The 27,475-nt window shown below is 58.7% G+C and overlaps 1 protein-coding gene across 2 annotated transcripts in view; it reads right to left on the bottom strand.

Annotated features, from left to right (window-relative positions):
* LIMK1 (LIM domain kinase 1) overlaps positions 1–26,684 on the bottom strand; it is a 27,266-nt gene extending 582 nt beyond the window's left edge. Inside the window, exons 1-16 of one of the 2 annotated variants that reach the window (XM_074264055.1) lie at positions 26,525–26,684; positions 23,749–23,845; positions 17,111–17,249; positions 16,041–16,150; positions 15,043–15,249; positions 12,481–12,586; positions 12,185–12,372; positions 11,047–11,230; positions 10,502–10,588; positions 7,265–7,396; positions 6,437–6,496; positions 5,996–6,061; positions 4,392–4,548; positions 3,024–3,079; positions 2,490–2,647; positions 1–2,357 (exon numbers count right to left, since the gene is read on the bottom strand). The exon at positions 1–2,357 is cut by the window's left edge and continues 582 nt beyond it. In XM_074264055.1, coding sequence (XP_074120156.1) covers positions 2,195–2,357; positions 2,490–2,647; positions 3,024–3,079; positions 4,392–4,548; positions 5,996–6,061; positions 6,437–6,496; positions 7,265–7,396; positions 10,502–10,588; positions 11,047–11,230; positions 12,185–12,372; positions 12,481–12,586; positions 15,043–15,249; positions 16,041–16,150; positions 17,111–17,249; positions 23,749–23,845; positions 26,525–26,582 — 1,968 coding nt within the window. In that variant the 5' untranslated portion in view covers positions 26,583–26,684 and the 3' untranslated portion in view covers positions 1–2,194. Of the gene's footprint in view, positions 2,358–2,489; positions 2,648–3,023; positions 3,080–4,391; positions 4,549–5,995; positions 6,062–6,436; positions 6,497–7,264; positions 7,397–10,501; positions 10,589–11,046; positions 11,231–12,184; positions 12,373–12,480; positions 12,587–15,042; positions 15,250–16,040; positions 16,151–17,110; positions 17,250–21,346; positions 22,066–23,748; positions 23,846–26,524 lie in introns of those variants that run through there. The other variant, XM_074264056.1, reaches the window with a different exon arrangement.
* Between the last annotated feature and the right edge of the window lie 791 nt (positions 26,685–27,475).

Raw genomic sequence — 27,475 nt, forward strand, 5'->3', positions numbered from 1 at the left:
TGCTGAGACACAGAGGGATGGAGCGACTCCGATGTGATTTGAAAGAAAAGAAAATAAGAGGAGGGGGATACTCTAGCTAAAGGGGTTTCTTGCCCCAAGGATCACTACCTCGACAGACAGGAAGGGGCCCTTTGTGCCAGGGACGAGGGCAGACACCCCCTGGGAGAAGGGAGGAGGGCTCCCGGGAATGTCCGCTCCCACCTCCGTGACGGCGGGGACACAGGGACAGGTAGAGGCGGGCCTTCCCAGGAGGCCAGGCTGGCAGGCCCCAGACTGACCATTTTCTGCCCTTTCTCTCCGCTGCCCTGGCCCTGTTTGCACTATTGTCCACCTGCTGCCCCTTGTGTCCAAGTGACCGACACAGACACACACACACACACACTCACATCACACAGACACACTCACACCCGGGTTCTAATCTCGGCGTCTCCGACGCGGTCAGCCCTGGTCCGGACTCGCTGGGGGCTTCTCCCCCGCTGTGAGCCCAAGGGCATGAGATGAGATGATTCCTGGGGTGGTCCTAGCTCTGACTCCTCGCAATATGGCTCTCGTCCCGGCTCGGCCCCAGGCCCGAGGTGCGGCCACGAGCACGGGCCTGGGACTCCTTGTCGGACAGTGGGAAGAAGGCTCACGGGGGCCGGACAACAAAGGCGGCGTATGGCTCAAATAAGGGGACGAATGCAAGAGAGAGGGCTCTGAAAGGCAGAGAGCCGGGCAGGGCCACGGAGGCGCTCCCCACGTGCTGTCCAGCTAGAGCTGCGGGCAGCTTTGTGTCTGCTCACGTCCCTCTGTCTGTCTCTATCTTTATTTCTGTCTGTCTCTTTGTCTCTCTGTTTCTCTGTCTCTGTCTGTCTCTTTGTCTCTGTCTTTGTCTGTCTGTTTCTCTCTGTCTCCCTGTCTGTCTTTCTTCTCTGTCTCCCGGTCTCTGTCTGTCTCTTTGTCTCTGTCTTTGTCTGTCTGTTTCTCTCTGTCTCCCTGTCTGTCTTTCTTCTCTGTCTCCCGGTCTCTGTCTGTCTCTTTGTCTCTGTCTTTGTCTGTCTGTTTCTCTCTGTCTCCCTGTCTGTCTCTGTCTCAGTCTGTGTCTCTGTCTCCCCTTACGTACTCCCTGAAACAAGGACGCTGTTTCAACAGAGCGGGGCACAGGGAGACGTCCCCAAAATCCAACCTCAGGGAACACCCATTTGGGGCAAAGCCTGTAAAACCTTATGAATGATTCCTGGAAGTTCTATGTTTGAAAAAAATTAAAAATAACAGGAAAATCTAAGGGTTTTGTGCCTCTGGCCTTCCTCACTCCCTTCCAGTGCAAGCCCCCTCAGAGCCAAGGCCCCGCTCGGCTGGGACAGAGCATGCTGGGGGTGCCCGGAGTACCGGGGCCGGGCCCTCGGCTCTCTCCCCAGGGACGGGGCAGCCCCTTCCTCGTTCCTCCCAGGGGGCGAGGGGGGCAGGGGCAGCTTCTGTTCCTTTCTCAAGCCCACCTTTACTGTCCCCCAGCCCACCCCCATCACCGTCCCAAGTGGGAGGGGGAGGAATGGGGAAGATGGGCGGGCCCTAGGAGAGGGGGGCGTGGTTCACAAGGCAGGCCAAAGCCGGGAGGATAAAGGAGCGGACAGAAGCGTCCCCGGGAACCGGGGCGCCAGCGAGGGCCACCCTGCGAGGGGCAGGAGCGAGTGAGCTATAGCAAGGCTGGGGGCAGAGCAGCCACTACTAGAAGCCGAGGGCAGTCACAGTGAGGGTGAGGAAAGAACAAACACGGAAGGCAGAGGACAGGAGTGAAAGTTTGGTCGAGAGGGCCTGGTGGGGAGGGGGAGGGGGAGGGGGCATGAATGCTGAAATGCGGTCACCATGGCGACCTAGACACATTGTTCTCTCTGCCCCTCCGTGCCCCCAGACTTCCCGGGAACGGTGACCCCTCCCCGGGAGATCCTGAGCTGCAGTGGACAAGCCTGGCTTTACCTCCTCTGGGGAAGGAAGGGCTCCTGAGCTGGGCCAGACCCCGGGCACGGCGAGCTGCGAGGAGATGATGACTGTGCATTTTAGGGGGCTCAGAGGGCTCCTGGAGGGAGCGGGAATGGACGGGACGGGGGGAGGTCTCCCTTCCCCTCCCGCCTGCTCTGCTGTGGATGGGAGCGATGCTGAGGCTGACACGGGGACTCCTGCGCCGCGGGGCCAGGAGGGCGACGGCTGTCGGGCGGGCTCAGTCGGGGACCTCCGGGTGCATGGGCAGCCCGCTCTCGCCCCGCCTGTGGGTCTCCCAGAAGCCTTTCTCCAGCTGTTCCAGCTGCGGTCCCAGGGGGAGATGGATGTCCAGGTGCATGCGGAGGGTCTCGAGCCACTGTTCCAGCTTCACAAAAGATGGCCTGAGGAGCCGAGGGAAGGGAGACTCTGGGGGCACTTCCTCCCGTGCAGAGAGCGCCCCCTTCTGCCCCGGGACCGGCCCCTGCTGCTCCCGGGAACCCGGCCCTCCCTGGTTCTGCTGGCACGCCGCTCACCTCTTCTCAGGGTCGAGGTCACAGCAGCGCACGGTGATGGGGAAGAAACTCGGCGGGCAGTTGGGGGGACAGTACCGGTCCAGGAAGCCTCGGACGTTGAGACCGAAGTCCATGGTGCGGGGAAGGTAGTCGGGGTCGGCGTTCACGCGGCCGATGATCTACCAGGCAGAACGGCCAAAGTCCTGGAGGCGCCGCCAGGGCCCCGCCACGGCCACGGCGCCGGCATTTAATGTCCTCCTGGCCAAGCCAGGCCCGGCGGACAGGCCCCAGATATTCTGGTCTGCAGGACCAGACTCAGAGGGGGAGGGGCCTGGGGGCCCCACCACAGATATCTCTGACCTTAACGGGGAGACAGGGCGGAAGGAAGCTAGCGGGCAGGGGCGGGGGCGGGGGGGTGGACCTGGAGTCGGGAAGACGCCAGTAGGAATAGCTCCATCCTTGGGGCGTTCAGGGCCCCCTTCAGAACCTTCTGGCAAAGCCCTCTGGGCCAGGCCAGGAGACTTCGCCCCCTCCCCCCGCACCAGGGGAACCTACCTCACAGAGGACAATGCCAAAGGAAAACACGTCCACCTTCTCGTCATAGCTGTGCCCTGGTGAAGAGACGGAACGGTCACCCCGAACAGGGACACGGACTGTTAAGGGGCCTCCTCCTTCCTTTTTTTTAGGGCCCCCGTATATCATTTAATTCAACTCCTTTATTTTTTTAAGATTTTACATTTATCAGGGGGCCGCTAGGGGGCACAGTGGATGGAGAACCTGCCCTGAATTCAGGAGGACCCGAGTTCAAATCCGGCCTCAGACACTTAACACTTCCTGGTGTGTGACCCTGGGCAAGTCCCTTAACCCCAGCCTCAGGGGAAAAAATTAGAAAAACAGACTTTCCATTTATCTTTATGACTCGGAGTTCTGACCTTTTAAGATTTTCCCCTGGGGCAATTGGCTGGAGAAGAGAAGGCCCCTCACAGAGGAGGCAGCAGGCCCGGGCGGCCCCTCACAGAGGAGGCAGCAGGCCGGGGCGGCCCCTCACAGAGGAGGCAGCAGGCCCGGGCGGCCCCTCACAGAGGAGGCAGCAGGCCCGGGCGGCCCCTCACAGAGGAGGCAGCAGGCCCGGGCGGCCCCTCACAGAGGAGGCAGCAGGCCCGGGCGGCCCCTCACAGAGGAGGCAGCAGGCCCGGGCGGCCCCTCACAGAGGAGGCAGCAGGCCCGGGCGGCCCCTCACAGAGGAGGCAGCAGGCCCGGGCGGCCCCTCACAGAGGAGGCAGCAGGCCCGGGCGGCCCCTCACAGAGGAGGCAGCAGGCCCGGGCGGCCCCTCACAGAGGAGGCAGCAGGCCGGGGCGGCCCCTCACAGAGGAGGCAGCAGGCCCGGGCGGCCCCTCACAGAGGAGGCAGCAGGCCGGGGCGGCCCCTCACAGAGGAGGCAGCAGGCCCGGCCGGCCCCTCACAGAGGAGGCAGCAGGCCCGGGCGGCCCCTCACAGAGGAGGCAGCAGGCCCGGGCGGCCCCTCACAGAGGAGGCAGCAGGCCGGGGCGGCCCCTCACAGAGGAGGCAGCAGGCCCGGCCGGCCCCTCACAGAGGAGGCAGCAGGCCCGGGCGGCCCCTCACAGAGGAGGCAGCAGGCCCGGGCGGCCCCTCACAGAGGAGGCAGCAGGCCCGGGCGGCCCCTCACAGAGGAGGCAGCAGGCCCGGCCGGCCCCTCACAGAGGAGGCAGCAGGCCGGGGCGGCCCCTCACAGAGGAGGCAGCAGGCCCGGGCCGCCCCTCACAGAGGAGGCAGCAGGCCCGGCCGGCCCCTCACAGAGGAGGCAGCAGGCCGGGGCGGCCCCTCACAGAGGAGGCAGCAGGCCCGGGCGGCCCCTCTGGGGCCCAGGGAGGCAATGGGGGAGCTGGAGAGCCGCCGCTCACCATTGATCATCTCGGGCGCCATCCAGTAGGGGTTCCCCACCACGGTGTAGCGCTTCTTCCTGTCCGGCTTCTTCAGGCTCTGCAGCTGGTCGGGCTGGTTCTTCTCGTCCACCATGAGCCGCGCCAGCCCGAAGTCGGCCACCACGACATTTTTGTTCTGGGAGGTAACGAGGGGGGTCCATCGGCACCAGGTACAAACCCCGAGGGGGTTCAAAGTGGGGCTCGGCCCCTTCCGACTACGGGAGGAGCTGGCCCCGTGACCTGGAGGAGCTCCCACCCTAAAGGGCTCGCCCAGCCCCGAGCCCCCTCCCGCGGAGGCTCCATGGGCCTGTCTGTCCCTGGGCTCCGCCAGGGCTCATCCCTGCTGGGGAGGCCCCGACATTCAGGAGGGTATCTGGGGGCTCGTGGGGGCGGCGGCCAGTTCCACCTTCTGGGCCCTAACTGCAGGGAAGCCGTCTTCCACCGTCACTCCTGAGGTCTCCTTTCCTCAGCACGCCCACCTCTTCCTTCCCCTTTCTTCTTCTCCACCCGCCCAAACCCCGCGGAACTCAACTCCCATCTGCTCCGGGAGGCTCTGGCTCCCACCCATCTCCTCTCAGCCACCATTCGGGGCCGTCCCATGTTTGGGGCCCTGGGCTGGGACTTCCCGGAAGGCCGGGATCCTGCCCCCACAGCCACGTCCGGCTCAGGACTGGGCACACATGGAGGAGTCACCACTCCCACTGTGGAGATGGAGAAACTGAGACCTCGAGCAGCCAGTGACAGCCCAAGGTCACAGTGAGGCAGGAAACCAAACTTCGCCCCTTCTATTTCAGCCTATCACTGTTTCCATTCCCCCCCCAGCTACTATAAAATGTATTCTGAAGGTCATTTAGTGGGAAAGAGAATGGGAAAGACGGCTCTCCGGGGACTTGGCTAGCAGCGCGGCCCCCAAAGGAAGCTGGTGAAGGGGGGGAGGCTCGGCAGCTTCGGGATCCCCCTCGGGCACTGTCTGGGGAGGTCTGAAGCCAGGAGGACCCAGGTGTCTTGTTTGGGAAAGGGAAAGATAGAGACACAGAGGGAGTGAAAGGGAGGAAGAAGAGGGGGAGAGGAGAGGAGAAAGAGGGAGACAGAGAACAGAGACAGAGAGGAGAGAGCCCAAGAGAGACAGAGAGAGGGAAAGAGACAGAGAGATGGAGAGAGACAGAGACAGAGAGAGACAGAGACAGAGAAGAGAGAGAGACAGAGAGAGGGAAGAGAGAGGGAAAGAGACAGAGACAGAGAAGAAACAGAGACACACAGAGACAGAGAAGAGAGAGCCCAAGAGAGACATAGAGAAACAAAAAAAGAGACAGAGAGAAAGAGACAAAGAGACAGAAGAGAGACAGAGACAGGGAAAGGAGGGGAGAGAGACAGAGAGATGGAGGAAGAGAAAGAGAAATAAAGAGGAGTGAAGGGAAGAGAGCAAGAGAGAGGGACAGATAGAGGGGAAAGAGAGGAAGCTCCAGAAGGAGGAAGAGAGATGAGAGAGGGAAAAAGAAACCGAGTCTGCAGGCCAGATGAGGCCCCCCACGCCCGTGGCCCCCATCCTGACCGGGCCCGCTCTCCGCTGGCGTTGCCCTCACCTCTCGCACCAGGCAGTTGTGGGAATTCAGGTCTCTGTGGATGATGTTCATGGAGTGCAGATAGGCCTGTGTGGCAGAGGTGGGTGGCAGCTGGTTGGGCTGTGACCTCTCTCCTTTGACCTCTGCCCTTCCACTGCTCCCCACCCTTCCCACTCTCAGGGGCTCCACTGTGACCCTACCTTCTATCCCATTTCCTCCCCCCCAAACCCGGGGGAAGCTGCTGATAATCTCATGAAGGAATTTGTGGGTTCTCGGGAAATCTACATTCCCAGTGGAGAGCTTGGAGAGAGAATGTGGAGCCCAAGGGAGTGAATCCCTAACAGCAGAACTTCCAGGACTGGCATAGGGAGGGCCCCCGAGCAGCCCCCAGGCCCCGGACCCCCTCCCCCAGCCCTAGCCCTCCATCTTGTCCCCCCTCTTCTTTTGCTCCCCTTCTTTTACCATTCCAGAGGCGATGTCCTTGGCAAAGCTAACCCGCTGGCTCCACGGGTACTGGCTGTCCTGTGGGATAAAGAGGGGGTTGCCAGTGAGCTGGGCAGGGAGCGGGGGCATGAGCCCCAGACACTCCCCCTGGCCACAAGACAGGGGTCAGGGCCACAGAGATTGGGCATCGGGGCTCCCTCTGAACCGGCTTTGGGATCTTCGGGGGGTCCAGGCCTTAGTCTGGGAGTGAGCTGTCCCAGCTCCGCAATGGGGCCCACCTCCGGCTCGCTCATCCACGAGCCTGGCTCCTGCTCCGGCCGAGCTCTTCCTTTGGCCCTAACCTTTGCCCCACCCTGACCCCTTAACCCCTGCCCCAGAATGACCAACCTCCTCCTCTCATGGGTAAGCTCCTCATGCCCTGCCCGGTCCTGTTCCCATTTTTTGGACTTCAAAGTTAGGGCCGCGTGCTGAACCTTCCTTCCCCCGCTTCCCCCATCAGTTCTTTTTTTCTGTCTCTTTCTCCCCCCCCCATTAGGCAGGGACTGCCACTCTTTTTGCTTCCGCTTGCATTAGTTCAGCGTCTGCCACACAGCAACGGAGAAATACTCATTTCCTTTCTTTCTCATTTCTTCCCCAAGTTGACCCCTTGATTCTGGGCCCTTGACCTCAGAGTCTGACTGGATTTCAACCTCAGACAAAATGATCTTATCCCAGACACAGACCTGAGCTTGGCCCTGGTGCTGACCGCAGGCAGCTGTCTCACAAATGCTACTGGAGATGGAAGCGCCATTCACTCCCTGGCTGTCGCCCCCATCCCCACTGAGCACTGCCCCGAGACACACTCACCATGCTCTTGATGATGCCCCGGAGGGTGCCGCCCTTGATGTACTCGGTGATGAAATTCAGCCTCTTGTCTTTGTAGAGCACCCCGATGAACTTGAGCACATTGGGGTGCTCCAGACACCGCATGACCTTCACCTGAGGAGGGGACAAAGGGCCGGGAGTTGGGGAGCAGCAGTTGTGGCCCCAGAAGGGGAAGGCAGAGAGGAAAGCTTCCATCTCCTGCAGGCCCGTGGCCCCCCGTGGCCCCTGCACCCATTTCTCCGGCTTAACCTTCCTGTCGTCCACAGGCGCCGTAACTGGAGAAGGCAACGTGGTACATGAGAAAGAGAAAGGGATCCGGGGGTCCAGCTAAAATCCTGGCTCTGCCCTCAGGAACTGGACTTCCATGACCGTGGGCGAGTGACGGATGTCACCTCCCTGGGGTTCAGCCCCTCCTGGCTCTAAATGTGTGCCCCTTTGATCTGCTCGGGTGGAAGGGCTGAGCCCGTGACTCTTGGCCCCTGGCTCCTGGCCCAGTCTCAAGGCCTGAGCGCGCCGGCACATAGTAGGAGCTTCACGAGCACTTGGCTGAACGACAGCACATCTCCCCATCTCAGGACGAGGGCCCCCCCCCCAGTCAGAGCCATAAGCAGAGGCAGCCGGAGCCTGGGGAACCGCAGGCCTGGGGTCCGAGCAGCTAAAAGCATCTGCCCAGATGAGCCAGCTGGGACGGGAGGAGGGAGCCTCGGATAATATTAAGGCCCGAGCGGCCCCTTTGGGGAGGGTTGCTCCACGTTGGGCACTGGGAGCTTTCACGAAGTTCCTCCCCCAGGCTCGAGGATTCTTTCCTCAATTGGCTGTCGGGGTGAGTCAGCGCACCTCCCTCGGGGTTGCAGCTCTGTAGAGCAAGAGGGAAAGCAACATTCTGTTCTCGGGTTCCCAGGAGAGTGGGGGCCCTTGCTCGGGGAGCAGAGGCTGAGCCAAGCGGCGAGGCATGATGGCGGCCGTGAGGGGGCGGCCACGGAGCAGAACCGAGGGCAGAAAAGGCTAAGAGAGGAGCACGGCTCCCCCCCTCCTCCCCCCCCCACTTTCGAGGAGCCTCAGGAAGATGCTGCGGCCGAGTCACTTGTGTCTCTGGGTCTCGGTTTTCCCATCTATAAAATGAGGCGGCTGGGCTAGAGCTTGGCTTTTGGGGGCCTCATCCCCTATGGGCTGCAAAATTATGATTTATTACCAGGAAATGTTTGACTTGATACTATTTTATGTACCTATATACCGGGGGCCTTGTAAAAATTCCTGTCACAAAAGGAAGTTCTGAGTGAAAAAGCTTAAGCGGCCCTGGGCTCCAGGCCCTCCCGAGTACCCTCCTTCCTACCCGGGATCCCCGGGCTGTGAGAAGGCTCACTCTCCACCGGCCTGCCCCACCTCCACGCTGCCCTCCAGCCCCCTGGGAACAACAACTTGCCTGAACTCATTCTTCCACGAGAGCGTATTCCGCCCCATCAAACTCCTCCTTTCCGAGATTCTGAAGCCCCGGCTGCCACTGGATTAGCTCCATTCCCCATCCCGCTCTGCTGGGTCCCTTGTACCCCAACCCGATGACACTCCCCATCCCCCTCCTCCCCACCCTGTCCCCCTCAGGATCATGGCGTCCCTGGCCACTTTTCCCCCCACTGCGCTCGTAATAACCCTTCCCCCAACTCACAGGTCGCGGTGGGGAGGTTGGATAATCCCCGCCCCCATCGCCACTTCCAGATCCCTCCTCTACCATCACACGGAAGCCTCTCCTCCTTGGGGAGTCATTCAGTTCTCATTTCCTACCCAATCGAGAATCTCCCATGATCCCGGGGCTCTCTCCTCCCTCCCTCAATGCCTGGCTTCCAATGGCCCTTCTGCCCAATTCCTTTGGTGAATTTTCACTCAGCTCCTGCCTGCTAACCAGGAGTGTCCTCTCCTGGGCCCTCTTCCTTCCCTCTTGATACTATCTCATGCAGGGACTTCATCAGCTCCATGGGGTCAATCATTACCTCTTTGTAGCGTTGGAAAAGTTGAAGTGAATGGTACATCCAGCCCTAACCTCTCTCTTAACCTTCAATCTCCTATCCCCAAATGCCCCAGGCCCCCCTCCCCTTGCTCTGCTGGCTGCTTTCCCTGCCTCAAGCCTCTTTAGGCCATCCATCCTCCCTCATGGCTCCCAAAGAGATCTTCCAAAGTCCACGTCAGACCCGGCCCCTCCTTCCCCTCCCTCATTAATAGATTCCAGTGGTTCCCAATCCCTCTAAGAGAAGATATAACGTCCTCGTTTTGGTCAGGAAAGCCCTTTACCACCTGGCCCCTCTGACCCCTCTAACCAGCTGCCTTCTTGGATCTGGACTGGATTCCTCCCAAAAGGCAGCCCGTCTCCTGACTCGATACCGGCCCTTCTCGGCTTCCTTCTCCAAGGAGCCCGGGCCAGTTTCCCTCAACGCCAGTGTCTCCCCCGTTGCTGATCTCTGTTCTATCCTATGTACACATTTGCTTGTACGCAGTTACTCGTATAATTCCCCTTAGAATGTAAGCTCTTTGAGGGTGGGGATTATTTTTGCCTTTCTTTGCATCTCGTCTGATACACAGCAGTTACTTAATAAATAATTATTGCCTCCCATCAGTAGATTTTTCCCCCCAAACTAATGAGTAAAATGGCGGCACTGATTCTTTCCCCGTTTGGCTCTAAGGTCAGAGGTCACCTCTTTGTGATTCCCACTGGCTGTGAGACATTGGATAAGAGACTTTACCTCTTTATGAGCTGCTTCATCAAGGAGGAGCTGATTACTTTTAACTCTAAGTCTGTGACCTCAGGGTCCTCCCCTTATTGAGCCTCTAGATCATCTATAAATCAGATAACTGAGACTTGGAGTTTTTGGATTTTGGTTTTGAGGGGATAGTGGGGGAAAGTGGGAAGAAAGGAACACAAATCTGAAAATAAAATAAAATGAAATAAAAATAAATAAAAATAAAATTGAATTCAACAAATGAAAACATTTTTTTTTGAGGCTGGGGTTAAGTGACTTGCCCAGGGTCACACAGCTAGGACGTGTTAAGTGTCTGAGACCAGATTTGAACTCGGGTCCTCCTGAATTCAGGGCTGCGTGCTCTCTCCACTGCGCCCCCTAGCTGCCCCAACAAGTGAAAACTGAAACAAAAGCGAGGTTTGGCTAAAAGTGAAACTGATGCCAGTAAGGGTCTACAAAGTGCTCGGACCCCCCGCAGAGCCAGACTGACCTCTTTGAGAAACGTCCTCTGCGTCTCCTCGTCGAATCGGATGAGCTCCTTCATCACCATCACCTCGCCAGTCTCCCGGTGAGTCACCTGGGGAAATCACCAAGCGGGGGTTGGCCCGGAGGGAAAGCCTCAGAAGGCCCCGCTCCAACTCCTCCGGAGAGGAAGGAAGCTCAGCAGAAAAACCTTTTGAGTCACCACCAAGTAACCCAGGGGAACGTGGCATAAGCAGTGGAAGTGGAAGTTGATGATGACCTGTATAATCCAGTGGCACGGGGGAAAGAAAATTAGTCTGAGGTGCGAGACATATTTCAGTCCTTCATTCAGTCCATTCATTGAGCTAATAACTGCCTCTCTGAGTGTTACTTGGCTTATCTGTAAAGGGAAAGCTGTGGAGTACAGTAACCCAAATGGTCCTTCTAACACTATGATTTGATGCTATAAATGTAAGGGAGAAAGTTGAGGCGAGGGGGATGTTCAGGATATTCAGCAACTTTTTCACTTCTCCGGGTCTTCCCACCCACCCTGGGGCAAGTGAGAGCTCATACCTTGATGGCTTGTCCAAAGCAGCCCTTCCCCAGCACTTCCCCGTGAATGAGGTCAGAGGGCCGGAAGATGCGGTGGGTGCGGGAGACAATTCGGAGGGACTCAGAACGGCCCAGGTCCTTCCGCTGGGAGGCTGGGGAACCCAGGGAGCTGCCACAGGGTGACTTGTCAATGCTGCAGCTTCTCCTGTGGGCCCAGATAAGACAGACTTGTAGGATTAAGGTGGAGCTCTTCCACTCTCTACTTCCCACCTAGGTGGGTGGGGGTGGGCTAGAGCCTTCTTCTGCCTCAAGAACCACTTAGTTCTATCCTATAATAATCCTCTCCTACACTGCTTCATCCCTCCATGGCAGAGGCGTATTTAAGCTGCCCCTTGGCAAAATGATCAAATCACACAAGCCTGGGGCTCCCTTCTCCCTGTGGGGCGGCTCCCTCACTTACCTAAGGCATCAGCAGTCTCATGTTTCCGATCTCATTTTATTAAACCCCGTTCCTCATGCTTAGGGGGCACTCCATGTGCAGAGCTGTCTGAATCTGCACTTGAGTGCTAACTGGGTAATGCAAGCACGGGATATTTCATGTGTCCTAGCAAAGTGCCATGCATTCAGCAGGTGTTTAATAAATGTACATTAACTGTCTAGTGTAAGAGAAAAATGGAGGACAAGGAGCCTTCCAGATCCTGCTGAATTCACACCAAGTGAAGGGAAGACCATGTCTTCAGGGGTCTACTTTTCTTTTCTTTTTTTTTTTTTTTTTTTGAGGCTGGGGTTAAGTGACTTGCCCAGGGCCACACAGCTAGGAAGTGTTAAGTGTCTGAGACTAGATTTGAACTCGGGTCCTCCTGAATTCAAGGCTGGTGCTCTATCCACTGCGCCACCTAGCTGCCCCCTAGGGGTCTACTTTTCAAAGGGTTTTAGCCAAACACACAGGAATGAAGGGCTAGTGAGGTAATTACCCTCAATTCTAGTCAGAGGATTTGCTAATTGTCAGCAGAGGGAGCTGTACAAAAACAATTTTCTCTTCAATAGGAGCCTATGGTTTCTTCTCAAATTGGGAAATGGCCAGAAAAGGGAATAGTGGGAGAAGGTGGCCCTTGCCCGACACGCCAGAGCACAGGGGTATATCCTGGAGATGACTTACAGGACAGGTCTCTGCCGGACAGGCCCCCCTGCTTCTGTGGTGGGTGTTCGGGCTGGGGAACACAGTGGGCTTCGAAGATCTGCCAGAGGGCTGGCCTCTGGAGCTGTGCCATGAGCCAGGACATCATGGGGGTCATGCTCAATGGTCAACTGGAGAAGGCGGCTGGTCTCCTGGATCAGCAGGTCGATCTGCAGGGAACAAGCATGGACACACATGAGCGAGAGGGTCCAAAACCCTTCAGCCTCTCCTGCCCCCTTTAGCCCGTCCACCCACCCACCTCTCACTGTGGGGATTACCTCATCTAAAGGGACGTTCCGGATGGGAGTACCATTGATTTCTAGGATCCTATCTCCAATGTGGATGGAGTTCTTCACGTCTGGGCTGATACAATCTGGGTCCACTCTACAGGGCACAGAATAGAAAGAGTTGGAGACCAGCGGCTGCCACGTAATCATGGCATGTTATTATGGGGAGAGACCATAAGAATCATGCACCAAGTCCTGCAGTTAGCAGAGGAGGGAACCATCATTAGAGGGCAATAAAAGCCTGGACGCAAACCTTAGCTGCCGGCAAAAGCCGAACCACGTGCACCAACAACTAGATGGGTAGCAGCCAGGTTCAGGACCCACCAGGAGTCCTGGCAACCAGACCACTGCCAAATCCACTGGGGGATCCTTGTCTCTTAGTACCCAGAAGAAGGATTCCGCCTATTCCCCTCAGCCCCTGAAAAGAAGGAGCAGGAGCAGAAAGACTTAGCAGTGTTTTCATTTCCAATTGGTAGGGCCTGGGCCTGCAGAGAGGAAGAGTAAAGTGTCCTAACTGCCAATTAGTGTTATCCCTTGCCCAATTAGGGCCAGCTGGAAGGTCTTAGAGGCTCCCTTGTTCAGCCCTCTCATTTTACAGATGGAGAAACTGAGGCCCATAGAGGGGGAATGATTTGTCCATCCAGGGCTCTGACTGCAAACCTCACATTTTCTCTGCTCAATCATGCTTCCAGTTAATTTTAAAGAGATTCATTCATGGAGAAGACTGAGGAGCCACGGCACGGGAAGGGAAGAGGGTAAGAAGAAGGGTCCCATTCCATGAAGCTCCTTCCCCAAACTCAGAGCAGTTGGGGTGTCTGACAGCAGGCTCTGCTTCCTTCCTGTTGGGCCTTGGCTTAGAGACTCACACATGTACATGGTGTCTCCCCACTAGAATGTCAGCTTCTCGAGGGCAGGCAAGTTTTGCCCTCTGTCCTTGTCTCTCCAGTGTCCTGCCCGGAGCAGGTAGTTAATAAAAGTGTCTTTTTGGGGATGGGGAATGCTCATTGATGAGCTTGGGAGTATCGAGATGGGCCAAGGGTGAGCAAGACTCTTGGGTTGCCCGCTCCAGGGTTACACGATTGGGTTTCAAAGCTTCCTGCCCCTTCCCAGCTTGCATCTGTGTCTCCCCTCCAGTGATGGGAAGCTCAGTACTTTCAGAAGTGCCTAAATCCACTGCTGGATAGTTCTCACAATCCATACATGAAGGATATACATGTCTGGTTCCCTAGAGTCAGTGTTCAAATCCAGCCTAACTAGCTGTGTGACCTTAAGAAATATCCCTTAATTTCCATCTGCCTCAGTTTCACCAGTTGTAAAATTTTTAATAGCATCTATCTCCCAAATGATATGTTTGTAAAGTACTTAGCACTGTGCCTGGTACACTGTAGATATTTAATAAATATTCATCATTATATTATCTTCATCACTTTTTCAGCAATTGAACCAAAATCTTACTCTCTAAAACTTCCACCTCTCCCTCCCAGGTCCGTCGTCAGGGGATACGCAGGCCAAGTCCGATGCTGTTCCAGATCACAGATCACAGTCCTCCTGGCATTTATCCTTCCCCACTCCCATCTGTCCCTCCTCACATCTTCTCTTCTCCAGTCTAAACATCCTCATTTCCTTCAACCAATGGCACAGTTTCCAGACCTGGCAACCATTCTAGCTGTCTTCGTCTGGACAGCCTCCAATTTGGAAGTGTCTGTGCCCAGAAATGGAGATGCTAGCCCAGGTTAGAAGGCTGTTTCTTGCTCTGGAGCGTGATGGGGCAGCATCGAGACAGCCTGAGCTTCTAGGAATCACGAGCTCATGCTTCCACCGGACAGACTGTTCAGACTGCCCGTGGTGTCTGGAGCTCAGCCCTGGACACCGCAGGTTAATGCGGACGATGATGAAGTGGACCGTGTCCAGAGGAAGACAGCCAGCAAGATCAAGGGCCTTATGGGGAAGGGAGGAGGAAATGGAAATGTTTTGCCTGGGGAAGAGAAGGCTCAGGGGGAACGTGATCCTTCAAGATCTGAATGACTGTCACAAGGACAAAGGAGTTCCGTTTGACCTCAGAAGAACCAAAGTAATGAGCTGGAAGGGGCATTTGGGCTTCACGTTGGCAAACACTGCTTAATGATGAGAGCTGTTCCAAAGTGGAGATGTCTGCCTGGGAAGGTGGTGAGCGCCCCGTCAGATCCTGGATGATCAGGTATGGGGGTGTGAGTGCATATCCTTGGTTAGTCATGGACTGGTCCACCATGGCCAATGACATTCGTTCCAACCCTCAAACTCTGCAGTTCCGTGAGCCTGTGACTTTGCCCCATATTCCCTGAAAGAACTAAGGCCCCAAGGCCTTAGTTTTTGGGGCTGATCTTGGGGCTTTGCCTTCTTCCCCAACACTTAGCCTGAATCTCCTAGCTGGAGTTCACAAGGACTCCTTACCCATATTTTCAAAATCCCCAGTCCCAGGGCCAGCTCCGAAGTAAAAACCACATGAGTTGCACCTAAAGGGTGATCCACCTTCACCCTCCCACCTCCTGAGGAGACCCTAAGAGGGATGCTCACCCCCGAACGCGAACAGTATGGGAGTGCTCAGAGCCACCGCCATGCTGGCCGTAGGGTGGGTCGATGGACACAGAGAGCCCTCGTTTGCCATCAGCGGAGGCTGGGATGGACACCAGGGTGACCGTATGCGGGAGGCGGGACCCCGGTGAGTCAGGCAGGATCTGCTCGATGACCGGAGTCACTACCATTTGGTAATAGCAATGCCCGCTGTTGAGGGCAAGAAAGAGGAGGAAAGCCAGAGATCAGACAAAAGGAGAAAAAAAGGAGTCAAATGGGCCCTAATTAGTCTCAGCCCCCCAGCCTGTGTCATATGTGACAGTTGGAAGGGCCCCTAACGACTGGCCAATCCACTGTTCTGGGGACAAATTGTTATGGACAGAAAAGAAACGTCATTAGGATAATTATATAACTTTTAAACTCTACAAATAACCGATTGCTTTTCCTCCCAATCTCAGATTTCCTCTTTTTCCTCATTTCTAGGGCTCCATTTCTTGGCCTAACTCCTTTCCCTCAAGTTCTAGTGCCCGCCCTCCTCCCACACTACTTTGTGCACACCAGTATACATTTCTTCACTTTGTAACTGATACTGTCCATATTTTCAGGGGGAGTTGTCTCCCACATTGGAAAGTAATACTCCCTTTGTGAGTAGAAATTGCTCCATTTTTTATATTTGTGTCTCCACAAATATATTTTTTATATTTTCAATGTTTATATTTGTGTTGCCTGGCTTAATAAATGCTAGTTGATTGACTGACTGAGGGCTCTGGAAGACTCTCAATGGTGAGGACAGAGTTGTAGAAGATTAACTATTTTACGAGTCTGCCTTAGCTTGGGAAACAATAATCTAGTTTGGAGTTTCCCAGTTCACAGAGAGGGGAAACTGAGACCCAAAGAATGACGTGTTCCATGACATAAGGGGGATTAATTTTTTTTTTTAGCAAAGCCAGGGCTAGGACCCAGGGCCATCTGTCTTGGTCACTGGCCGGGCTTAAACTCACCAGTAGAGCTTGGATCGTTCCACCAGGGCATAGGTGTCCCCGTCCCCAATGAAAGCCCCACATGTGAGGCAGATGAAGCATTCGGGATGGTACTTCTGGTCTCCTGCCACCTGGACACACAGGGAGAAAGGCCAGAATTTGGAATGCGCCTTTCTTGCTCAAGATGGGTATGGTCTGGGCCTCTATACTTTTGTCCAAACCAGGAGCCTCCATATTTTCCAGATTCCTGCCAATCACGGATTCAATGACTCAACTGAATTCATTCCTCCATACGTCCATTCATCCACCCATCCATCCATCATCCATCATTCATCTAATCCTCCATCGGCTCAACTATCGATCATCCTACATTCATCATCCATCTACTCAACTGTTCATCCAAACATCCATCTATCCATCCATCCACACATCCATTCATTCAGACAAACTCAAGCTACAATCCATCCGTGCAATCAGCCATCTACTCTATTCATCCAAACTTCACCATCCATTCTTCCAAACATCCATCTATCCATCCATCCATTCATTCAGATAAACTCAATCTACAATCCATCCATGCAATCAGCCATCTACTCCTCTATTCATCCAAACGTCACCATCCATCCATGCTTCCAAACATCCATATACTCATCTATTCATTCATACTGCATCATTTGTCCATTTACCATCCATCTGTCCAATCATCCATCTGCTCATCTACCCTACAGACTCATTAAGCAGTCACCACGTGCAGAATGCTGTTGGGCACTAAAGGGGGTACAAAGTTCATGGGTCACAAGGCCCCCCAACAGAGGCCGAGAGCTCTGAGAAGGTCGAGTCAGACTTAGCCTGGCTCCTCGGAGATCAGATATTCTGGAAGGTGAACTGCGGACACAAAGGACTTGATCACAGGCCAGAGCAGGATCGAGCGTGGACAAGAGGTGGAGCGTGTGCTGGAAATAGGGAGAGGAATCCAGGGGGAAAACAGCTCCCACGTGTGTGTGTGTGTGTATGTGTGTGTATGTGTGTGTGTATGTGTGTGTGTGTGTGTGTGTGTGTGTGTGTGTGTGTGTGTGTGCGCGCACACTCACCATGACCAGCCCTTTGGTGATCTGCTCAGAGCAGCCATGGCAGGATTCGCCGTAGCGGGCCCAGTAGTCCTTCTTACAGTACAGCTGCCCATCCTTTTCATAGTACTGGTGGGAGAGGGAGGCGCCGCACTCACAGCACCTGGGCCGGAGACAAGAAGGAAGCTGGGTGGGCACTCTGCTCCTGCCCACGGGGACCCCGCCCCTGCCCGGGGACCCTGGCAGCTCCACAGCCTGAGCCTCCAGGAAGAACCGCTGGCCCCTTCAGGTCCATCAGCACGGGCAGGGAGCCCTCCTAATCTACAGCAGCACAGCACGGGGCAGGGACACTTCAAAGGCCTTGGGGCCGGAGTGCGTCTGGGAGAGCTAGATGCCGGCGCTAGATGCCGGCACCACAGAATTCAGTGCTGGAGGGATCGAAGAGAATCTGAGTCCTCTGACCCTTTGGTCCTGAGATTCTGAGCTCATTCTACGAAGGGGGTTTGGGGGAAGTGGAGACCAAGGAGGCCGGCCTGTCCCTGATCTGTAACCGAGACTCGGACACTGCAGGATGTGCCCGAGATCTGCCAGGGCTGCCGGGAGCCTCTGACCCCCAGTCCCGGGCTCTCTGCCCCGCTCTGTTTTCTAGTAGGCTTTGGAAACGCGGGAGACTTTAGAGACCCGCTGCAAGAGGCTCCCAGGCTTACTTTTAAAAACCACGGGTTCTGGATTTAAAAATCAACGAGGATCCTGGATTTCAATAGTTTCCTTTGTGATGCTCTGGATTTGATTTCCAGGCATCTCAGACCTGAGCAGACTGGAGTTTTTGGGGTGTGTTTTTGGCAGACAGACAAACAGGCAGATTAGAGCAGCCTCTGGCGGTCTCCGCATGTAGCAGACAAAGAAACTGAGTCTGAGACCAAGTGGGGGGGGGTTCCTCTCGGGCCCTCGGGAGAGGCTGGGGGGTGCTCCTGAGGGCAGAGGCCCCGAGCTCCCCAGCGCAAGTGGGACAGCACAGTCCAAACCTTCACAAGGGCTGGGGAAACTGAGGCCCGGGAAGGCTGCCACAGCCGGGGCGGGGCTCACACCGCCAGCTGTTCTTTTAAAATCTGCGGTTAAGTCCCTGCTGGGAGACCTGGGCTAGATGGGCCCGAGGCCGGGCCGAAGCCTGGCCCATGACGTCACTGGCCCGGCCCCCGCAACTTGAGCTCCCCCCTCCTGAGTGTGGACCCCGGGGGGGGGGGGGGGAGGGGGGACAGAAAGGGGAGATCTGGCAGGGGGAGGGGGGAAGAAGAGGGACAGAAAGGGGAGAGCCGCTGCCCAACAGGAAGGAAGGAGGACTAGGAGGGAGAAAAGGCGGGGGACGGCGGAGGGACTGCGGCACCGGAGCCGCGGTCTCTTTAAGAGGCGCCCGGCCAGTTCCTCATTGTCTGGGAGCTGAAGCGCCTCCTGCTCCCTCCCCTCCCCCCAAAGAGCCCGGGAGACCGGGAAGGAGCTGCCGCAGTCCGGGCTGCAGATGGGGCTCCGGAGGGGGGAGGGGCGGGGGCGGGGCAGAGGAGGCACCAGCCCTGCATTGTAAGGCGTGCAGCGGAGCAGAAAGGAGGTGCCAGAGCCCTCAGCAGGGAAGCCGATGGTGGGGAGGGCAGGTGGTGGAGAGAATAACCCGGGTGTGCTGGGGGGAGGGGGCTGCGCACTGGGGGAGGGGCCGAGAAGAAACGTGGCTTTCTGGAGTCCCCGCTGCTCCGGTGCCATGATGTCATCCCGGAGCTCAGTGGTGAACTTGAACCCAGACGGGCTGGCCTGGCCAATGGCGGCCCGTGAGGGGGCGGGGCGGGGGCGGGGCTCAGCAGCTCCATTAACTCCCCACCGCATCTCTAGGGGAGCTGGCTCGGCCCAGCCGCACAAACCGGCCTCTGTGCTCCCCCTCCTGGGCTGCTCCGGGGGTGGGGGGCTGGAGGACGGGACCAGGGGTCTGAGCGCCCCGCCCCATCCCGCCCGGTACTCGGCCCCCCTCACTGCCGGGGGCTTTCTTAGAAATGCAGGGCGCCCAGAAGCCCCGCCCCCGGCCCGCCCCCTCAGAATCTAATCTTAGAAGTCTGTCATCGAGTTCCCCGGTCCGGTGACGTCAGGGCCTCCTGCCCCAGACGCGGGACATCCTGAGAGATGGGATGGGAAACACCCCCGTGCTCAGCAGGCGGCCCCTCCGTTACCGAACATCCCCCGGACCGCCCGAGCCTCCCCCTCCCCCTCGGAGAGAGACTCGGGCCCAAACGGAAGTGACCGGCGAGAGGATTGTCTCCGCGGCCCCTGGGAGACGGGCTGGGCTAACCCGGGCCGCCCTGTCCTCCCTCCCCCTGCACGCCCCCCTCCAAGCCCTTCCTCCGCTTGACCCTCTCCCTTGACTCACGGAGCGCCCTGAGCTCGGACCCCGTCCTGTCTCTGGACACTGTGGCAGCCTCCCGCCGGCCTCCCCCGACTCCGGCCGTTTCCCAACGTATCTTTTCCACCTGATCGCTCCCTGGATTCACACCCACAGCCCGGGCCCCCTCCTGGGACGGCAGCCTCTCCCTTTCCCAAGTTATCTTTTCCAGGCCCCGCCGCTGGCCCGCTCAGACGCTCCGGACCCGGGATCTAAGACAAGCCGCTCTGGCGGCCCGGCCCTCCCCCGGCCGCCCGCTCCTGCGCCCCCACTGGTCCCGTCCCTCCTCTCCCCGCCTGGGTCCCCCTTTCCCCAGAAGCCCTTGGTTCTCCTGAAGACTGGGCTCGTTTTTCAGGACTCCCCCAGAAAGTTCTCTCATCGCCAAAAAGAAAAAGAAGCATTTTCTTATCTAAGTTCTGGCTGCTTCCTCTGAGTGCAAACTCCTCGAGGGACGAGGCCGGTTCATTTTTAAACAATGACATCCCAAAGGGCAGCACGACAACCGGCAAACAAGCGGTGCTTAATAGAGGCTCGCGGAGCCGGACTGACTTGTCCCCCCAGTGACACAGCGCGGAGAGGCTCCCAACAGGCCCGGGGTGGTAGGGACAAGGAGGGCGGCTGACGGGAGACCCTTTCCTGCCTCTGAGGGGACGGCACTCGGGCTCCCTCCCCTCCCTCCAGGGGAATATGGCGCTTCCACAGAAAGGGAGCTGGGGGGAGGCTAATTAGGAGAAGCAGCAGCTGTGAGGCTGGCCCTGCCCCGGTGGGAGAGCGGCCGGAGGATGCCAGATGCTTTCTGCTCAGCAGCCGAGGACTGGGCCAGGCCTGCCAGGTAACTTTGGCCAAGAATAACCAGCGAGCCCCGGCAGGAGGGGAGGGCAGAGGTCAGGAGCACTCAGGCCCTGGGCCAGGGAGGTGCCGAAGTCACCGGCCTCCCGGATCAGCCTCGAACGGCAAGGGTCCAGCTCGGCTAATTCCTGCTCAGTGATCCTTCCCTTCCTGGAGACTCCATAAAACGAAGGGGCAAAGCAAGGCTGAGATAAACCACAAGATGCAATATAATCATAAATAATACCAGGTGAAAAATCTCTTCTCCTCTAACCTAGAATGGAGGCTGGGCTGGAGGCTGAGCCCGGCCCAGGCTTATTCACGGCCCATGGAGAAGCTCGGACTCAGATACGGGCGGCTCTCCGGCAGTACCCAGGCCTTCTCTGAGAGCAGACGGAAGCTCCCGGCCAGGCCAGCCATCCCCTAGGCCAGGCCGTCCCTCGGGCAGCACTAACCTCACCTGCCCCACCCTTCATTTGAGGGATGCCGGATGCCCAGTTTGGGGCTGGAAGACCCTCTGAGACCACGAAGCCCGGAGCCGAGGGGGTGCCCTTTGGCAGCAGCCCGAGGAAGCCCCTGACCCTCATTTATAGACAAAATAAAATGTATAGAATGATAGAAGAAACTAACCACGGGACATACGGTTCTCACAATATTCTTTTAGAAAAGTTCCCAGAGCACAGTAAGGAGCCCTGGTCTAGGCCAGCCCGTCCATTTGGCAGAAAAGGGACTGAGTGTCTGAAGCAGGACTTCTGTCCAGGATGATGGGGGCGGGGGGTGGATCCACCACTCAGACAGAGGGAGGGGGAGTGGAGCTCTGGGAGGGAGAGAGGCCTAGAAGGCCGACAAGCGCTCCATGCCATGTTTCGGTTCTCTGAGGCTTCCCAGACTTCCCCCCTCCCTCTGCCACAGCCCTGGGGGGGCTAGGGAAGGCCCTCAGGCTCCTCGGGTGAAGAAGCCCCACGGCCGAGCCCCTCTCCCAAGGGGGAAAAGGGTCTGTGGCGGTGACTTACTTGGCCCTGGCGAGGAAGTAGCGTCTCCTGAGCGTGGAGGCCAGCATCCCCGGTAGCTGTGGCCTCTGGGGGTATCAGACCGAAGAGGAAGCTGGGTCTCCAGCTCCGCCTCCAGCCCCAGTCTATGAACCTAGAAACCAGGCACTCAGGGGTGGGGCCAGTGGGGCTGCAGGCTCGGAAGGCCCAGAGACAGGGAGAAAATGTGGGGAGGGAGGGAGCCTTCCCTCCTCCCAGCTTTCCAATGGGAAAAGTGCCTACAGGCTCCTGATTCAGAGAAGGGGGTGTGTGTGGGGGGGTCCCTCTGGACCTCACTTCTCACCAATCCCTGTCTTCAGGACACCCTAAGATCTAGGACAAACCGCTCTGATTGAGGGACCTCAAGGCCACAGAGGCCAAGCGCCTCATGCTACAGATGAGAAAACTGAGGCAGGTTCCCAGTCCTAGGACACTTTGAGGTCCTCCCCCCTGCATCATGGCTTCAGGGCCCACCCCCTGCATGACTAAGGAAACTGAGGCCCTGAGAAAGAAGCTAAGTGGTCCCCGGTCTCCTGGGGAGGGTTACAGAACACAACTGGAAGGGAGCTTAGAGGCCAATTCGTCCCCCTCATGTTACACCCAAGGAAACTGAGGTCCAGAGAGGGTAAACAGTCAGTATGGAAATTCAATCCATTATTTTGTTAATTACTATTGTATAATTTATTACTAATCAATTTGTGAAATCTAATTTATTGTTATTAAGTTGAAATTCAATAAAATGGAAGGAAAGAGTATCCCACGATCATTTAATGCTGAGAAATGTGGCTTTAGTGTAGTGATCAATAACAATAATTCCTGAGCAGGATTCAGGGCAGTGGGACTGGCCCTTGCTGGGGGAGGGGGCTTCATAGATACAAGATTCCCAGGGGCCTTGAAGACCACTGAATCCACTGCATCTCTCATTTACAAGCCAGGGAGCCAAGGCCCAGAGACGGCCCAAGTGGAGAAGTGAGGGGCCTGAGGACCAGGGTTCAAATTCTGCCTCTGATGGTTACTTTTTGGGAACTTTAGGAAAGCCCCTTTTGCCCTTTGTGCCTTAGCCTCCCTCCTCTTTAAAATGAAGGGACTGGAAGAAATGCTCTCTGGGGTCCTTTCCCGCCCTGTGGTCTGCATGTCACCCAGAGCTCGGCCCTGTGGATCCAGTTCCAGGGGTGCCAGGAGGCCGGGAGGAGTGGCCCAGAAATGAGTGGCTCAGGGAGACTCTCAGGCCCAAGTCCTCCTGAGACCCTTGTTGAGACTGTATGTGTGCCAGGCCCTCCAGAAGTGCTCCTAGCCCAGGTGGGCATGACACAGAGATACAGGCAGCCGAGAAGGTGGTCAGGACGCTCCCGAGTGCCTGGCACTGGGCGCCGGCCCATCCCTGTCACAAGGCCCACAGCACCCTAGAGCTGGAAGGGGCGTGAGCTCTCGGGGGCAGCTTCTGCTTTTGGAGAGATGAATATCGAGAGCCGTTTTCTCAGCACCCCCAGCATGGTCCAGGGGCAAGAGTAGTTTGACCCTCCCCCATGGGACAGCTCTGGGACACGGCCTCCTCCTCTGTGAACTAAGGTGGCCTCTAAGCTCCCTTCCAGGGGTCAGTCTGCTATCCTGTGTAGACAGAGCTCCGCTAACTTGCTCCAGGACACACAGAGGGACAATAAGACCCAGATCTCCCGGCCAGTTCCCGGCTTTGTCACCGAGGCAGGGTCATTCTGAATTCACCTCCGCTGTCCTCTCTATCTCCTTCCACTTTGTCCGTTAGACCTGGGGCTCTCAGCCGGGGGTCTGTGAACTTGTTTTTAGCAATACTCTGATAACTGGTTCAATATCAGGAATGTCCCTGGGCTTTTATTCAGTGCGTGTGAGAAGAGGATTCTGGGAAGGAGCTGGGCGATTCGCCAGACTCTGCCACAGAGGCTGCAGACACCCAAACAGTGAGAGCCCCTGACTAAAGGACAGTTCCTGGGACGCTGGGGCTGATGGTGGGGAAGGACCTGGCCAGCCTTCTTGCCTCCGAATCCAGCCTCCTTTCTAAACGGCTCTGACTGCTTTAGACGTTTTACTTGGGGTCTCTGTTTAGTCACTGAGGTGCATTCTGAGGTTGGGGATGACCAGCTGACAGACCTCTAAGACAGAGGGCTTGAATTCAGGTCTTGCCTCTGGCCCATTTTGGGTCGGACACACCATTTTCCAGGCAACTTCCTAAGACTGTAAACTGCCAAACGGGGATCGGGGTCGGCCTGGTGGAGGGAGCTCCCATATCAGAGCAATCTCAGGTGTGGTCATTTCTGAGCTGGGCTGGGGGGCTGGGCCCTAACAAGGCCCAGGAGAATGCCGTCCCTCCCTCTTCCCCTCTCCTCGCCCTTGTTCTGCCCCACCAGCCCTACCTGAAGCAGTCAGAATGCCAGTCAGCATTCAGGGCCTGGAGGTACTGCCCATCATAGATGCTCTGGCCACAGCTTGAACACACGGGCAGGTCACTTCCTGTAAAGGGGGAGCAGATGGGGGAGAAGGGGGACAGTGAGTAAGAGACAGCTTGGCACGGTGCCCGCCCCTCCCCCTCCCATGCCAGGCTGGGGCCGAGCGGGACCCTTCCCTAGGCCATCTGGACCTGGCGTTCAGAGAGGATTAGTCGTGCGGGGGGGAAGGGAAAGGCCTGAAGGGCCTACTCCATGGCAGACAAAACCAGCCCAGGTCCTGCCCTCAAGGCTTATGGTTCAACTTGAGACCAGAAGGAAGGATGACAAGGGTGGGGATTCTGCCATTCTCCCTTCCTGGCCCATCCATTCCCAGAGGAGCCAGCGTTTGGTGCCCTATGCCTCTGGGCACGGCCTCCTCAGAGTCCCCTGGAAGGGGAGACTCTGGAATCACAGAGCATGGTGGGCTGGGGGGGATCTGTCTCTGGGCCTCAGTTTTTCCTACATAACTTCTACGTAGTGTAGGACGGGCCGGCCTCCGGCTCCCCCCCCCCCCCTCGAGCTCTCTGAGCCCATGACTGATGTCCAGACTATGGGAAAGGAGCCAGAGGCCCAGGGTACCAAGAGGCCGGGGTGTCCCTGGCCCCGAGTGCGGGCCCGTCGTTCCAGCTGAGCCAGGACGAGGGGATGGGAGGAAAGAGTGACAAGGACCCTGGAGCTCAGAGGAGGAGAAGCGGGGAAAAGGGGCACCGGGGTCTCCTCCTGCTTAGTCATCCCTCCGGCTCTCCCGGAGCTAGCCACAGCCCGGAGACGGTGGAGCCTCGGGGATCAACGGGCCGATTCCCTAACATCACCGAGAGGGAAGCTGCGGTCCGAGGAGGAAATAATAACTGACGTTTAGGATTATGGGCCCTCGGGACCCTTTTTAAACATTCATTCTCTCTCTGGACCGCACAACAGCCCTCAGGAGACAGAACAAGCACTAGTTCTCCCATTTCGGGGATGAAGAAACTGAGACCCGGAGAGGAAGCGATTTTCTCAGCGCCCCCGCGTGGCCCCACCCCCGCTTTCCCAGCACACATGATGATGTGAGCGAGAGCCAGGGCGCTCCTTCAGCCCACTTGAGGACCCCCACCTTCCTCCCGCCTGTTTGGAGAAGCTGGGAAGGTGGAAATAATCTGGATGCCTTGAGGCTACCCTGGATGTGGCTGGGGGGGGGCCATAGATGGCAAGGGAGTGGGGGCACGGGGAGGAAGTTGTCCCTGGATTACCCCTGCCTGGGAGAGCAGGCCCGGCGGGCTGGGGCCCTTTTAGAGCTCTCACAGGTGAGCCCTGGCCCGTCACCCGCGGCCACATGGCCACGAAGGCCCCCTACAGTGGGAGGACCAGAACAGCCCTTTGCTGTCCCCGGCAGTCTCCTCGCCCTCCCCCTCCCGACAGGGGGCCGGAGCCCTCCATCCCGAGAGGTCCCAGGGGGTGCCAGGGTCTCTCGGCCCCTCCAGAGCCGGCTTTGATGCGAGGAAAGCAAGGCCCCCTGGAGGTCGGGGGGAGGGGGCCCAGAAAGGGGAAGCCAGGGATGCCCCGACGTCATGGCCTGCTCGGTCCAATCCCCCCCAGGCGACATTCTGCCTGCCAACTGCGGCACAGGAGACCTGGGGCCTCTGACTCTGCCCCTCCATTTTTAGAGGCGGAAACTGAGGCCCAGAGAGGCGGAAAGTGGGGGCCAGGAGTCCCCCCCCTCGCCGGCTCCCTCCTCCTCTGGGGGCCTCCCCGGAGGCAGGTTGGGGCCCAGGACTGAGAGTGAGGGCCCGGCTGTCCTGGGGAGCCAAAAAGTGCCCCGGGGGGAGGAGGGGGGACTCTGGGGCAGCAGTCAGGGGAGGCCGGTGGCAGACCACCCAGGAGAGCCGCTCAGCGGAGGGAGGGGGAGGGGGGCAGCCTGGCTGAGTCTAGCTGTGGGCATCTGGTCTGATGGCCTCAATGTAGAACAGGCTCAGGATGGGTGGGGGATGGGAGGGAGGGAGGGAGGCGAGGGGAGCAGGAAAGAACAGGGGCAGCTCCAGGAGATGGGACCATGGGGTGGAGGGAGGCAAGGGGGGGTACTGAGGACAGCCGGGGAAACTGAGGTAAAGGCGGCGGGGAGGTTCAGGGCCTTCCGGGTTTGGAGACCATCCAGCCAGGTTCTCCAATTTACAGATAAAGAAACTGAGGCTCGGCCAGGTCAAGGTCCAAGGTCACACAGGCTGATGGGATTCGAACTCCGGCTCCTGAACAAGAGGCAGCGCGGCTGCGGGGAGCACCAGGCCGGGGCTGCGGGGAGCACGGGGCCGGGGCTGCGGGGAGCACGGGGCCGGGGCTGGGGGAGTACCGGGACGCGGCTGCGGGGAGCACGGGGCCGGGGCTGGGGGAGCACCGGGACTGGCTGGCAGGGCCAGGCTCCAGCTGCCGCTTTGCCGCCTCCCCCCGGGGCGACCTTGAGCCTGAGCCCGCTTTTCCCTCTGCAGAGCGGAGCGGACTGCGGGATCCTGCCCCGGGCTCTGAATCCCCCTTTGGGGGAGGGGAGTGGGGGACAAGTTGGGGCGCCGGAGCCGGGGTCACCCGGGCGGAGAGGGATGGGGATGAGGAGGGGCGGGGGGCCGGCGCCGGAGGACGCCGCGGGAGGCGGGGCGGGGAGGGCCCGAGCCCCGGCCGAGCCGCGCACACTCCCGCACTCTCCCGCACTCTCCGGCACCCTTGCACGCGCGCTCACCTTCCTCCTCTCCCATACGTTCTTCCCTCCAGGTGCAGCAGAGGAGCATCAACCTCATGCATTCGGCGGGGCCGGGGCCGGGGCCGGGGCCGGGGCCGGGCCGGGCCGGGCGCCCAGCGCCGCAGCCACCAGCCCCGGGCCGGGCCGGGGGCGAGAGCCGGAGGGCGGGGTGGGGCTCCGGGCGCCCCGCGGGCCGGGCCGGGCTGGGCGCGCCGCCGCTGCGGGGGCTGCTGCTGCTGCTGCAGAGTCGCCGGGGCCGCCGCCGGGCGCTCCCGGCTCCAGCCGCCGCCGCGCCGAGGGAGGAGGGACGGAGGCCGGGGAGGGGGCGGGCCTGCGCAGCGGGGATCCCGGGGACCGAACTGCGGCGGCGGCGGCGGCGGGGCCCGGGCCCGGGGCGGGGGTGCGGACCCTGGCAGCGCCGGCGCGGAGAGCCTGGGGGCGGGGCCTGAACTTTGGAGGCGGGGCTGAGGACCCTGACTGCGCCGGCGCGGAGGACCCGGGGGCGGAGTCTTACCATGGGGGCGGAGTCTAAGACTCAGGCTTCGCCTCGAGGAGGGTCTGGAGGCGGATCCGGGCACCCTAGAAGCGCTTTGAAGCGGACTGAGGGCGGGCCTGGGGCGGGACCTCCACGATCTTGGCCGCCGCCCCCAGTCTGGGTCCCTGCCCTTGCCCTCCCGAGACCCTGGGAGACCCTGTCTGCTGCCGGCCCGGCCTCGCCCCTCCCTTTGGCAGCCAGCGGGCGCCTCACGGGTGCTTCTGACCCGGGGTCCCCCCCCGCGTGGTCCCCGCTCCGCCCCCTCCCCAGCCTGGGGTCGCCTCTGCCCCCCCCCCCCCGGCCGTGCCAGGACCGCGCGGAGACAGACGGGCGCGGATGGGGAAACATGCCCGGTCTGGGCTCCCCGGTCCTTGGCATTGGCCGAGGCTTTGTGCCCCCCCCCCAGCGCCTGGCAG

This window comes from Sminthopsis crassicaudata, chromosome 4 (genome assembly GCF_048593235.1).
Source record: "Sminthopsis crassicaudata isolate SCR6 chromosome 4, ASM4859323v1, whole genome shotgun sequence".
Taxonomy (NCBI): Eukaryota; Metazoa; Chordata; class Mammalia; order Dasyuromorphia; family Dasyuridae; genus Sminthopsis; species Sminthopsis crassicaudata.